The sequence below is a fragment of the Eriocheir sinensis genome, chromosome 12 (genome assembly GCF_024679095.1).
Source record: "Eriocheir sinensis breed Jianghai 21 chromosome 12, ASM2467909v1, whole genome shotgun sequence".
Taxonomy (NCBI): Eukaryota; Metazoa; Arthropoda; class Malacostraca; order Decapoda; family Varunidae; genus Eriocheir; species Eriocheir sinensis.
Window position 1 is genome coordinate 16,748,040 of NC_066520.1, and position 12,470 is coordinate 16,760,509.

Below are 12,470 nucleotides of genomic sequence, written 5' to 3' on the forward strand. Positions count from 1 at the left end.
GGGACGGGGGAGGAGGGGCTGCGGAGGAAGGGAGAAGAGGAGGAGGAGGGGAAAAATGGAGTGAGGGGGAGGGTGCTGGAAGGGTAGAGGAGGGAAAAGAGCGAGGCGAGTGTAGGGTAAGAGGGAGGGTGGATATGGGTGTTAGGGTAAGGGAGGGGAAGGGGAAAGAAGGAAACGTGTGTAGGGTAAGGGAGAAGGAGGGTTCTGGGGGAAGGGAGGAGAAGGGGAAAAAAGGGAGTGTGAGTATGGTAAGAGGGAGGTGTAAGTAGGGGGTGAGAGGGAAGAAGGAGGGTGCTGGAGGGAGGAAGGAAAGGGAAGGAGAAAGAGGGAGAGAGTAGGGTAAGGGAGGGAGTGGAAGGAGAGTAAAGGGAAGGGAGGGAAGATTTAAAAGATAATGAACCTTGATATTGGTCTAGCTTTCATGTTTTTTATCGCATGGCATCAGAGAGATTGAGATAGAGAGGTAGAGAGAGTGCTAGAGAATTCTTGAATAAATTTTGCTCTAGTTAAAGATTCTACTCTTTTTTTTTTCTCTCATCTTATCTTTTATCTCCCTTGCCTTCCATCATTTCTTCTTCTTCTTCCTCTCCTCTTTTCTTGTAGTTCTCATTCATCCTCAATTCGTTTACATTCATTCTCTTCCCATACTAGTTTTTCCCTTTCTACTTCCTAACTCTTCCCTTTTCCTTTCGTTCATCCTTTTCCGTTACTCTTCTCCAAATCCATACTTCTTTCTCCCCGCACTCACTCTCACTCTCTCCCTGACTCTCCTTCCTTCTCTTCCATCTCTCCTTACTTTTTCCCACTACATCTTTCCTTTACTCCCAATCATCTCTCTTCCTTTCAGTCATTCTTTTCTTTTACGCATCTCCGAATCCAGACTTCATTTTCCTCGCACTTAATCTCCCTTCTACCTACTTCCCTCCCATCGCTCTCATCCCTCACCTATTCCTGCTCTTTCCCACCACTCCGGCACCTACCTACCTGCCTCCTCCCTCCCCTTCTTTCCTCCCTCACACCTCATTAGGCCGCACGTGTCGGTCATAAGCTCAGGTGAGGTGGCCGTAATCAACAGAGGATTATAAACTGCCTCCCCAGGTAAGTCCCTCTCCATCGACAATCCCATTTCGAGCAGAGGATTACGCGATGGGATTGTTGTGGTGGTTGTCGTGGGGAGGGACATGGAGCGGAAAATGGGAAGGAAGGGGACAGGGAGAGGGAGGGTAAAGGTAAAGTTTGGGGTATATGCTATAGCTACGCGTGGCCTCAGTGCTCATCTCCGTCGCATTGAGCTTCTGGAGTTCGAGGAGAGTAAGAAAGGAAGGAAACAAGGAAGTGATGGAGATGAGAGTGAGTAAGGGAGTGGAAAAGATTGACAGACAGAAAAGTAGGAGAGAAAAAGGAGCATTGAGGAAAGGAGGGACATGACAGGAAAAGAAACAAAAGTGGACGGAGAAGAAGGCGGAGAGAGATGAAAATGGGAAGAATAGAAAGAGGAGGAAAAGGAGGAAAAAAGACGCGTGATAAAAATTGCCGGATATAGAGATAAAAAAAGAGAGGCAGAAGATATGAAAGGGGAACCCCCCCAAAAAATGAAGATGGCGATTACAGAAAAGAAGAGGGGAAGAAAGAAAAGTAAGAAAATATGAAAAAGAGACGGAAAAGGAATATAAATATGAAAGTTAGTAAGAGAAAATGAGGAAATAGAAAATAAACAAAAGATGAGGATGAGGAGGCGGAGAAAGACGAGAAAGACAAGCATTAAAAAAAAAAGAGGGGCAGAGAGGAAAAAAATGAGGAAGAAGAGAATTTATAAGGTTGAAAAATAAAAGGGGGGAACAAAAGCGAAAAATTGGAGAGGAGGTGGGGAGAGAGGAAAAAGATAGGCGGTAGAAAATAAAAAAAGAGGTTGAGGAAAAGATCAAGAAAAAGGAAAAAAAGAAACTGACGTAGGAAGCCCAAGAAAGCAATACTCTTTTCCTTGACCACCCCGCCAAGCACCGTAAATCATCGGTAAAAGGGAGTTACTGTCCTCGCGTGCTGTCCGCTGTTTGCTCTCCATCATTCTTAGTGTGCAGCCTTCACGGGGAACAGATAAACCTCGTCATCCTTCCGACGTTTGACAGGAATTTGATGACCCTCTCCTGAGCCATGCACTTCAAATAAAGACACACACACACTCACACACACACACACACACACACACACACACACACACACACACACACACACACACACACACACACACACACACACACACACACACACACACACACACACACACACACAGTTTAACAATCCCCCCACACACTCACACAGTTTCCAATCCCTCCCCCCCACACAATCACATACATTTACAGTTTCACAATCTCCCCACATACATACACAATCACACACAATCACACAGTTCCACAATCCCTCCTCCACACACAATCACAGTTTCACAATCCCCCCCCTCACACACAATCACAATCACAGTTCCACAATCCCTACCCCCACCCAATCACACACAAACACAAGCACTCATAAGGCAGAAAATCTCAACTCTCTCCTTATATACTGCGCGAGGACCAGGAAATCACCACATGTCCCAAACGTCGACTTGCTTAAGGAAAACAAGAACTATTAAATCGGAGTAGTTGAAAGTAAGAAGACGGGAAACTTGTATTACAGAGTCGACTGTGGCTTTAGTTGCACTCGTACCACAACTTGTTTCTTTTATAGGCTCGGAGTGCGCATTACCGGCCAGTATAGATAGCGAGGAAGAAATGGGAGGCGATTGGATGGTAAAGTAACGGATGTGCTTCTTATTTTGAGTTTTAAGTATATATCGTAATACTTTTTTGGACTTTGCAAGCCTCGTAAATTCTCTAAGTTAACGAATAGAAATTGCAGCAAGATAATAAGCAAGGAAAACACTTAACGAAGATGTTTCCTGAAGCATCGTCACTTTTCCATTAGCTCTGCACTTCTTTAGTCTTTTCATCGTACAAATCCTACAAGCCGTAAAAAAAAAAAAAAAGGGAAATCGTAAACTTAACAAAGCTTCGGAATACACGACAAGCATCATCAAGAGAGAGAGAGAGTCAGAGTGTATTGGATGGGAATTCGAAACTGTTGTCGGGGTGTTGAGAACCATAGTACGTAAAAAGGCAAGTGTGTGTGTGTGTGTGTGTGTGTGTGTGTGTGTCTGTGTGTGTGTGCACTAATGAAGGCATCAGGTGGGACAGGTAATCCGATGTTATGAAAGTCTGCTCTCTGGGAGGCTGTGTGTGTGTGTGTGTGTGTGTGTGTGTGTGTTCTCTCTCTCTCTCTCTCTCTCTCTCTCTCTCTCTCTCTCTCTCAGGCCACCAACCTCCCATCCTCTTTAAGTTTCCTCTCCTCTTATGTCTACCCCCGATCCTCCCCTCCCTGACCCTCCTCCCTGCCTGTGTTCCCCCCGCCTGTCACTCACCCTTGCTGGTCTTGCTGAAGGACTGCGTGAGGGCCCGGGAGAAGTGCTCGTCCACGGCCGTCGCGAGGTCGCCGCTGAAGTAAGTTAACACCACACAGTTGGCGGAAATGTAGTGGGCGTCGGCGTGCTGCGGCTCGCCCTGGAAGGTAGAGGAGAGGTGCGAGGGTGACAGAGGGTGTGACTTGGGCGTCTCTGAGAAGGAAGAGGCAGGCGAAATCTGACTTTTTTGATTGAAAAGGCGCAAGTGTGACTAGTAAGCAAGGATATGGTTAGAGATGCGATATTGTGAGCCTTCTTCAGTGGCGAGATGATGATGTGTTGTATGAATAAAGCGATCGGATTTTAGAAGTCTAGGAGATATTTCCACGGATCTCAAACTAGGCCTATCTGTAATGTAGTATGGTGGGTTTATATTTACGTGTGTAGTAGCAAATGCGATTTCATATAAAGTCATGGCGTGTCTAAAAGCGTCCATAATGGCATCGTGTACTAAATACTGAGATGATTCATTTCACTTAAGGAACACCAGCTCACCTTTTCGTCGGTTTTGATTGCATGGGAGACCGCTTGCTGCTGCTGTGTTTGTTGCTGCTGCTGTTGCTGCTGCGAGACCACGGGGGAGGAGCACACGCCGCCGTGGGTGACAGCAGCAGCCGCAGCAGCCGACACAGCAACGGCGGCGGGAGGGACGGGAGCGGGAGGTGCTGCTGCTGTGGCCGAGACCGCGCCTGCTACTGGGGTCTGTGGCAAAGGTGCTGACGCCGTACTCGTGGACGCAACAGCGGCGGCAAACTGTTGCTGTTGCTGCTGCTGCTGCTGAGTCTGGAGGTCAGGCGTTGGTGTCTGTGAGGAGCCCGCGCCCCCGGCCCCCACGTCCTGCAGGCGGTACTTCTGTGGGGAGAGAGAGGGAGGGTGAGGACAAGTATTGGGAAAGCGGCGATGGAGGGCAAGTTAGGTTGGGTTGGGGAGGAGTGAGTTAATGGAGCATGAGAATGTTTAAGAGGGTGAGAGGATGAAGGGATGAGGGGTGAGACTGCACGGATAGGTAGATGGGAAAGTAGGTTGGTGTTTGAGAGCACAAGTGTTGTATTGATGCAAAGGGAGGCGAGTGAGTCCTAAGGCAGGAGAGCTCTTAAGAATTGCCAGAGGACTGTGTTAAGGAAAACGGGAAGGCAATCTATCAGAAAAAAATAACCGCCAAGCATTGCATCATATGGGAGTAAACACACACACACACACACACACACACACACACACACACACGAACCCCCCACCCACCTACCCCCGGTACAGGAGAGGGAAGAGATGTACATACGTGCGGTCACTGAATATTGGCGGCTGTCATGGTGACGCTATCCAATAATGGCTTCAAGCGAGGGAGGAGAGAATGTGAGAGGCTTGTGATGGTGAAGGAGGGACAGCATACACGAAGGTAGTCTAAAGGTTAGCGTGTTAAAAAAAAATGCTAGTATGTACAAGTAAATGTTACCTTATTCTGCTCATGTGAGAAGAGAAAACGTAAAAGAAAAAAAAAAATGTGTTCAAAGAAATGTTAGTATGTACAAGTAAATGTTTCCTCACTCTGTTCATGCGAGAAGATAAAATGGAAAAGAATAAAATCTCTGGCGAAGAGGATGCGAAAACAATACTCTTTGATTCGCTCCCTTTTACCACCGTTTTTTGGGAACATTGCATTGCTAAAGTTACGTTCATGGGAGAAGAAAAAACACCGGAAAAGGAAAAATATCTGGCGAAGGAAATGCGGAAACAGTGCTCTTTAATTTGTTTCCTTTTTCACATTTTTTTTTTTATCTAGATATTTGCGTTGCTAAAGTTGGTATGTTGAAATAAGAGTAAGGTTTCCTCACGCTGTTCCCCCCTTAATTTCGTCTTTTTTACTCGTCTCTATATCAGATAACTTCGCAAAATCTTCCCTTCCTTCAGCGCTTCGAGTTGTAGTTTGCCTCTTAAAGTAAATATGTTAGGTTTGCATCATGTTCGTTTTCTCGTCGTATTTCACTCGCCTCACTCATGTAGAACCTTGCAAACTTCCCTTTTGATTTTTCTTTAGCGCTTCGATTTGTCACACGCGTTACCGTTTGTCTCAGTTTACCTAAAAAAAAATATGCAAGTATACATGAATCAGGTTTGCATTATGCTCGTTTCCTCGTCTTATTTCACCCGCATGGCTACCGCAGAACCTTGCAAACCCGCCGCCTTCACGCACCTCCACGGCAAAAGATGTGAGAGTTTCCGTTTGTCTCGTTTTCCACCAAATCTTCCCGGCGCACCAGTAACCATTTACCGTATTTTTAGACATTTTGACGCCCAAGTTCACCTACTTGACAAGGCTTTCCTACGATTTTTTGGGCATTTCCAGGAGCAGTTTTATGACTCTGGTGATAGTAGGACCCTTCTTCTGTACCGTGAACATAAAGAAACACTCATTAGATCCCGATTGACCCCATCTTTGACCTTTAGAAATAGTTGAAGTGGGAAGCGAAATTGTCTTATAATACCGGACTTAATTTGGCCATACTCTTAAACATTTCAGCGTCCAAGCAGGCAAGCACACATATTTGGCAAGGTTTTCGTAGGAGTTTCGAGCATATGCAGGGGTAGTTTTATAATCCTTCAGGTGGTAGTTTAACCCGTCTTCTGTACCATGCACCTAAGAAGTACTCATTAGAATCCGACATATCTCCTTTTCGGCCCTTAGAAGTAGTTGATGTGAGGGGTGGGAGCGTCTGACAACACCGACCTTTATCCTTCTTTCCCCCTTCCCCTTCTGTCTCTCTCCGGCATATGACCACAGATGTTGCGCCGACTAAACGAAACTTTCCAACTTTCCCCCGAGAATTCCGAGACGTGCGGTGAGAGGCAATCAGCGCGGCGTGTTTGGCTAACGTGTGCTTCGATTTAGTGCGCGACGCATCCCGTAGATGGCGGAGATATCGATCCTTTCCCTCACGAACGGACAAGCGGGCGGGCGAGTCCTTGCTTCAGATCCGACCCTTAGATAAAACTCACCCCATCGTTTCTGCAGAAGTAGCCTCCTCCCCTCCTCGCCCCGTGTTTCAACCTGCCAGATCTCCGTGAGGCGGCCCATAAATTCCACCTCCCAGCGATAAGAAAAATCTGTCGGCCATAATATCAGCATCTTACATCGTCCTCTTAACACTCACTCGTTCCCTCGCTGCAGAAGTGAGTCTCGTATCGGACACCATGAAGCCGAGTCACCTTTGACCCCCATATGAACCCCGAGGTCGAGGCGAGGTGTGTGTTCTTGTTCGAGAAAGAGAGAGAGAGAATGGCACACACACACATACACACATAAACCCTTTCACCCTCACCCGAAGACCTAAGATCCCACACCACACCACCTCTTCCAGCCTTACCTTCTCACCTGCCCTCCCCGTACCTTAGAGCCTAATTAGCGGACAGGTGTGTTAGCTCCGGTTAATTAAAGAGATAAGATGCTCGTTCGGATAAGTGGAACACACGAAGGCAATTTCGGAAGAGAGGACTAACACAACGTAACTTAACACCTGAGAGAGCCAGTGAGGTGTGTGGCCCGGGCGAGGCGATGCGGAGACGTCCATATCGAGGGTTGTGTTGTGGGTGTAGCGATGCCTTCGGGCGGGGCGGGGCGGGGCGGGGCGGGGTGTTGGAGAGGGACGCGGGCGGCAACGAGAGGGGTGGTGGTGGTGGTGGTGGTGAAGGTGGTGACATGGGTGATGGCTGTCGTGATAGTTTGGGAAGGTGATGGTAATGGTGTTGATAGGAATGGCGCTCCGTCGTGATCCCTGTGGCGGTGGTGGTGATGGTGGTGGTGGTGGTGGTGATCAGAAGTATACCAGAGAAGAGGGAGCGAAAGATCGAAAGAGAGGGAGGAAAAAGAGGAAATAATGGTGATGGGCGTGATAAGATAGAGGAGCAAAAATGTTACCGGAATTTTCATTGTAACAAAAACAACTCAAACAAACGAAAAAGTAAAGCCAGAGCGAATCACCGGGGTCATTATCTCGTATCATTAAAATCTGAGTCATTAAGGGAAGGTTTTACATAGACGAACTTACTTCAAACAGCGTCATAAACGGGCGTCCAGATAAAGGGAGTTAGGGATAATGAGCTCCGTGGATTGAGTGATTGGGAGGCGAATGGAAGAAGCAGCGGCGGTGGAGGAAGAGTCGCAACGGAAGAGATCTCGCGGACTTTTTTTTTTTTCTTTTTTTTACAGCAGAGGAGACTGTTCATGGGCGTAAAAAAGAGAAAACAGTAATGAAAAAAAAAGCCCGCTAATTACATATTGCTTAAACTATCCATGCAGGTCCATATTCCTAGACATTTCGGGGCTTACACACACACACACACACACACACACACACACATTTGGTAACGCTTTCGTAGAGGTTTTTAGTATTTACATGGGTAATTTTATGAGCCGTGTGATAGTTTGCCAAGGCTTCTACACCGTGAATGTGAATGTGATTAATCTCCTTTGTGCGGGAAATTTCTGTATTGTGAGTTTTGTGAGTTTGTTTTATTTTTTTTTGTGGGATAATTAATCTTAGCGTCGATATGAACCTTCGCTCTGACTTCCCACGAATTGTTAGATATTTGGTAATCTGAAAACTTATTTACAATGCAATCTTTATTTAGCATCTATGAGAGAGAGAGAGAGAGAGAGAGAGAGAGAGAGAGAGAGAGAGAGAGAGAGGAAAACATCGTACAGTAAATTTATCAACTAACTAAAAAAACTCAAACTCTCTAATTATCGTTCCTCGGCGTCCTCATTACACTCGGCGGGGGGCTTCGAGGCGGCCACACGGGGGTAATTACCTGTGGCTGATGGCACTAATGAGTTCACACCTGTGCTACACCTGAACTACCGACTGTCACGGGCTCGATTCATATATTTATTTATCCCTTCCCCTCCTTTTTTTTTTCCTCCTACTACGGCTTTGGTATTTTCCTCTTCCTCATCTCACTTCAACATCACCTTCTCCTCCTTCCTTTTTATTTTCCTCTGGTATTCTGTTCTTCCTCATTCCTCGTCCTCCTCTTCCTGTCCTTTCTTTTCCTTCCTCTCCTTGTACCTCTCTGGTATTTTACTCTTTCTCTTCCCACTTCTTAACCATCACTACCACTGCTCCTTCCCTTCCTGCGCCTCCTCTTTTCTGTTCCCTTCTCCTCTAATTCCTTCCCCTTTTGTCTCTCTCCGGCATATGACCACAGATGTTGCGCCGACTAAACGAAACTTTCCAAAACTTTTTCCTCCTCCTCTTCTTGCTTTTACAGGTATTTTATAGGTATTCGTTACAGTGGCACAGGTAAAAGTGATGTCCCAATACCAAACTGCATGTCACTGTTGTGCTCATATTTGTGCCTGTGTTTCGATTTTGTAGAGGAATCGAATCGCTTAAGTTTACCTGGCGATTAGATTCTCCAGGTACACTTTTTGTTGATGTGTCACTTGTGCGTAATGTGCCTCAGGCCGAGAAGAGAGGCTCCAGGGATTCACAGCAAGACTTTTTTGTTCTTTTTTCATAGTAACCTCGCTAATAAGTTACGCCAACGCTGCCCAGCATTAATTAATCAGTCAAGAGGGACACGCCGGAGGGGAGAATGTAACAGTATCCAGGAATGACATGCTTGGAGAGGAGCGTGTTTGGCTTGTGGAGTGACCAGTGATGTTTACTAAAGGGGGTTAAGGGCTTATTCCCTATTCAAACGGGAATGGTGTATATAGCAGGAATACCCCCCCCCCCCCCCTCACGCGCACACACGACCCTCCCATAGCCCCCCCCACATACACGACCCCCTTTTCCCTCTCCCTCACCACACACACGTACGAGGCGTAATAGGTAGCATAATGACACGGATATGATTTTTTAAGCCAAGTCGGCGAGAAGAAAGCCTTGGTGGTGTGTGTGTGTGTGTATGTGTGTGTGTGTGTGTGTGTGTGTGTGTGTGTGTGTGTGTTCGGCGGCAGCCACTCAGAAGCATCCTTGGAAGCACCCAACAGCCCCACCAGCAGCAGACCGGCCCTCCGCTGAAGCCCTGTACTCCCCCAGCGCCTCCCTCGCGGCAAGAATATTTTGTAACTTTTTTACCCGTGGCCGCGAACTTCACCGCGGAATGTCTTGCTGTCGAGCGTGTTGTGTGTGGTGTGTGTGCGTGGCTCTGCTCTGCTACGGTGCGCCGGATAACTCAGCCTCGATTTCGACAATAGTAATTCCTTAGCAAAATGTTATGTAGGTAGATGGAAAAACAGGCTGATAAATAGACAGTTGGGTAGATAGATAAATTTTTAAACAGCTCATCAGGGCTTTAGACATTGCAAAAGGAGTTGATCAGACGATTAGTGAAAAACCAATAGAAGTTGAGCAATTGTGAAACAGCTATTGCTTTTAACCTAGACAGCTAGATAGATAGATAGATAAACTTTTGAACAGCTCCTCGGGGATTTAGACATCGTAAAAAGGGAGTTGATCAGACGAATAGAAAAACCTTAACAGAAACTGGACAATTATGAAACAGCTATTGCTTCTAACCTTGTCTGTTTAAAAGAAAACAGACAGATAAACAGATAGTCACTAAATTAATCCACTCAAAAAACGAGACAGACAGAAAACACAGACAAGAAAAAAAAAACTCATTCTGCGATATGCGTCCAGGATGCGATAAAGAACTCAGGACAAACATACGAACGCTATAACTCAACGGCATTAAAGACCTTGCCGGTAATATACAGAAGCCGGTCGTTAAGTATCTTGGCAAGTGATGCAAAAAAGCTTGAGAAGTTGGTACTGTCAGACGCTTCCGCCGCTTACATCAACAATTTCCAAAGGCCAAAGAGGAGATTAATTGAATGTTAATGAGTGTTTCTTTATGCTCACGGTACAGAAGAAGGCTCAAACTACCACCAGGATCATAAAACAACCCACAATCTTCAAAGGCCAAGGAGGAGATTAATTGGATGTTAATGATGAAATTGGATGTTTATGCTCACGGTACAGCAGAAGGCTCAAACTACCACCAGGATCATAAAACAACCTACAATTTCCAAAGGCCAAAGGGGAGTTTAATTGAATGTTAATGAGTGTTTTTTTATGCTTAGAGTACAGAAGAAGGCTCAAATTACCACCAGGATCATAAGACAACCTACAATTTCCAAAGGCCAAAGAAGCGATTAATCGGATTTTAATGAGTGTTTCTTTATGCTTAGAGTACAGAAGAAGGATCAAACTACCACCAGGATCATAAAACAACAACCAACGACGCAAACCCTTATGAGAGCCTTGTTGAATATGTGAGCTTAACTTGGGCGACGAAATGTTTAAAAATATGACTCTGGACTCGGGAAAACAAACCAGGCGGCGGGGCGGAGAGTGAGGCAAGAGCAAGGTGGTGGCAGCTCCCGAGTCACTATGAAGGAACCTGCCGCCCGAACCCACAGGCGAAAGTATAGGAATGTTATGTGAGAAATGCTTGCCGAGCGTGTGGGCCGCGGGAGGATGACGGGATGCAGCTGCTGGGGGGGACGAAGGAGGGGGTGACGGAGGAATGGGTGGGTGAGGAGGGAGTGAAGGAGGGATGGGTGGGGTAAGGGAGTGGGCGAAGGAGAGGTGGGTGGGGGTAGATAGGGGGTGAAAAGAGGTAGTGCGTGGGGTGAGAGGGTGAAGCCTCCGCCAAGGGATGGGGTGTGGGGATGAAGGAGAGTTGGTGGGGTGAAGGAAGGGGGTGGGTGGGGTGAGGAAGGGGGTGAAGGGAGGGGGTGGTGGTGGGATGGGGGGGGGGGTTTAGTGGGGGGGAAGAGAGGAGCACGTCGCTAAGATTATGTGGGTACTACTACTGCTGTTTATTACTACAACTTTTTTCCTTGCTGTTATTATTATTGTCGTTATTAATATTATTTTTTCTATTTCTATTTTTCTATTTTAGTTTTCTCATTTCATTTCTGCACTTTATTTTTTTTTGTTATCATCGTCATCGTAATTATTTTTCATTATTATTATTATTATTAGTAGTAGTAGTAGCATTTATTTGTTTGTTTATTTATTTATTTATTTATTAGGTACGGTAGCAGGGGAAGCAGCAACAGTAGTAGTAACAGTAGCAATAATGGTAGCAGTCGTAATATTAATAGCAGGGGTAAGAGCAGGAGCATTAGCCGCAGTAGAAATAGAAGCAAGAGAAGTCGTTACACGCGTTATGACTTACGACAGAACATTTCAACGTGTTCTTAGTATCTATTTTATTACTTCCTTTTTGTGACGTAGTTAGTTAGAAGTGTTGGATTTTCACGGAGTTAAGGCGACGTATTACAAACTCACTCGTAAAGGCAATACAAAAATTCAACAAAACTAAATAACCACGCCTTAAAAAAAAAAGTCTTCCAAATATGTCAAGGCCGGTCTGGCGTAGGCTCCCGCGGGTCCTTTCCTCCCCTTTGCTCTGCCACACAGTCCCAACACCTATCTCTGCCTCTCAAATGTAAGCTATAGGTAACATATGAGAGGAAAAAATAGGTGTTGGGACTGTGTGGCAGAGCAGAGGGAAGAAATGGACCCGCGGGAGCCAACGCCAAAACGGACACAACAATTTGGTTTCACTAGTAAAGACAAATTCGACGTTAAAAAAAAAAAACACGCATTAGTGGAACGTATTAATGTATAGTCTGAATATTAGAATGTCCGTTGTCTCCCTCTCGCGTAGTGTGATTGAAACGTGTCCGTGGTTAGTCAACATGAAATAAAAACTATTGGTCTCATCCTGAAATTTCCATGTAGATTTAATAGGAAAAACGACAAATCAAAATCCTTTAATCTGATGACTAGCATTGGCGTAATTTATAATAATGGAGATGATGGTGACAGCAAAAAAACAATGACAATAAAATAATAATAGTGATGATGATAATTGTAAGAAATCCTGCAATTCATCGGAGTAACGACTTCTTATATACCTCTTGATTTATTGCTTCATCTAATGACCGAAGAATAACTATTTG

The 12,470-nt window shown here is 45.7% G+C and overlaps 1 protein-coding gene across 3 annotated transcripts in view; it reads right to left on the bottom strand.

Moving 5' to 3' along the window:
* LOC126997504 (transcription cofactor vestigial-like protein 3) overlaps positions 1–12,470 on the bottom strand; it is an 80,357-nt gene that overhangs the window by 28,386 nt on the left and 39,501 nt on the right. For all 3 annotated transcript variants that reach the window (XM_050858630.1, XM_050858628.1, XM_050858629.1), the window contains 2 exons: positions 3,989–4,345; positions 3,455–3,593 (listed from right to left, as the gene is read on the bottom strand). In XM_050858630.1, coding sequence (XP_050714587.1) covers positions 3,455–3,593; positions 3,989–4,345 — 496 coding nt within the window. The remainder of the gene's footprint in view (positions 1–3,454; positions 3,594–3,988; positions 4,346–12,470) is intronic.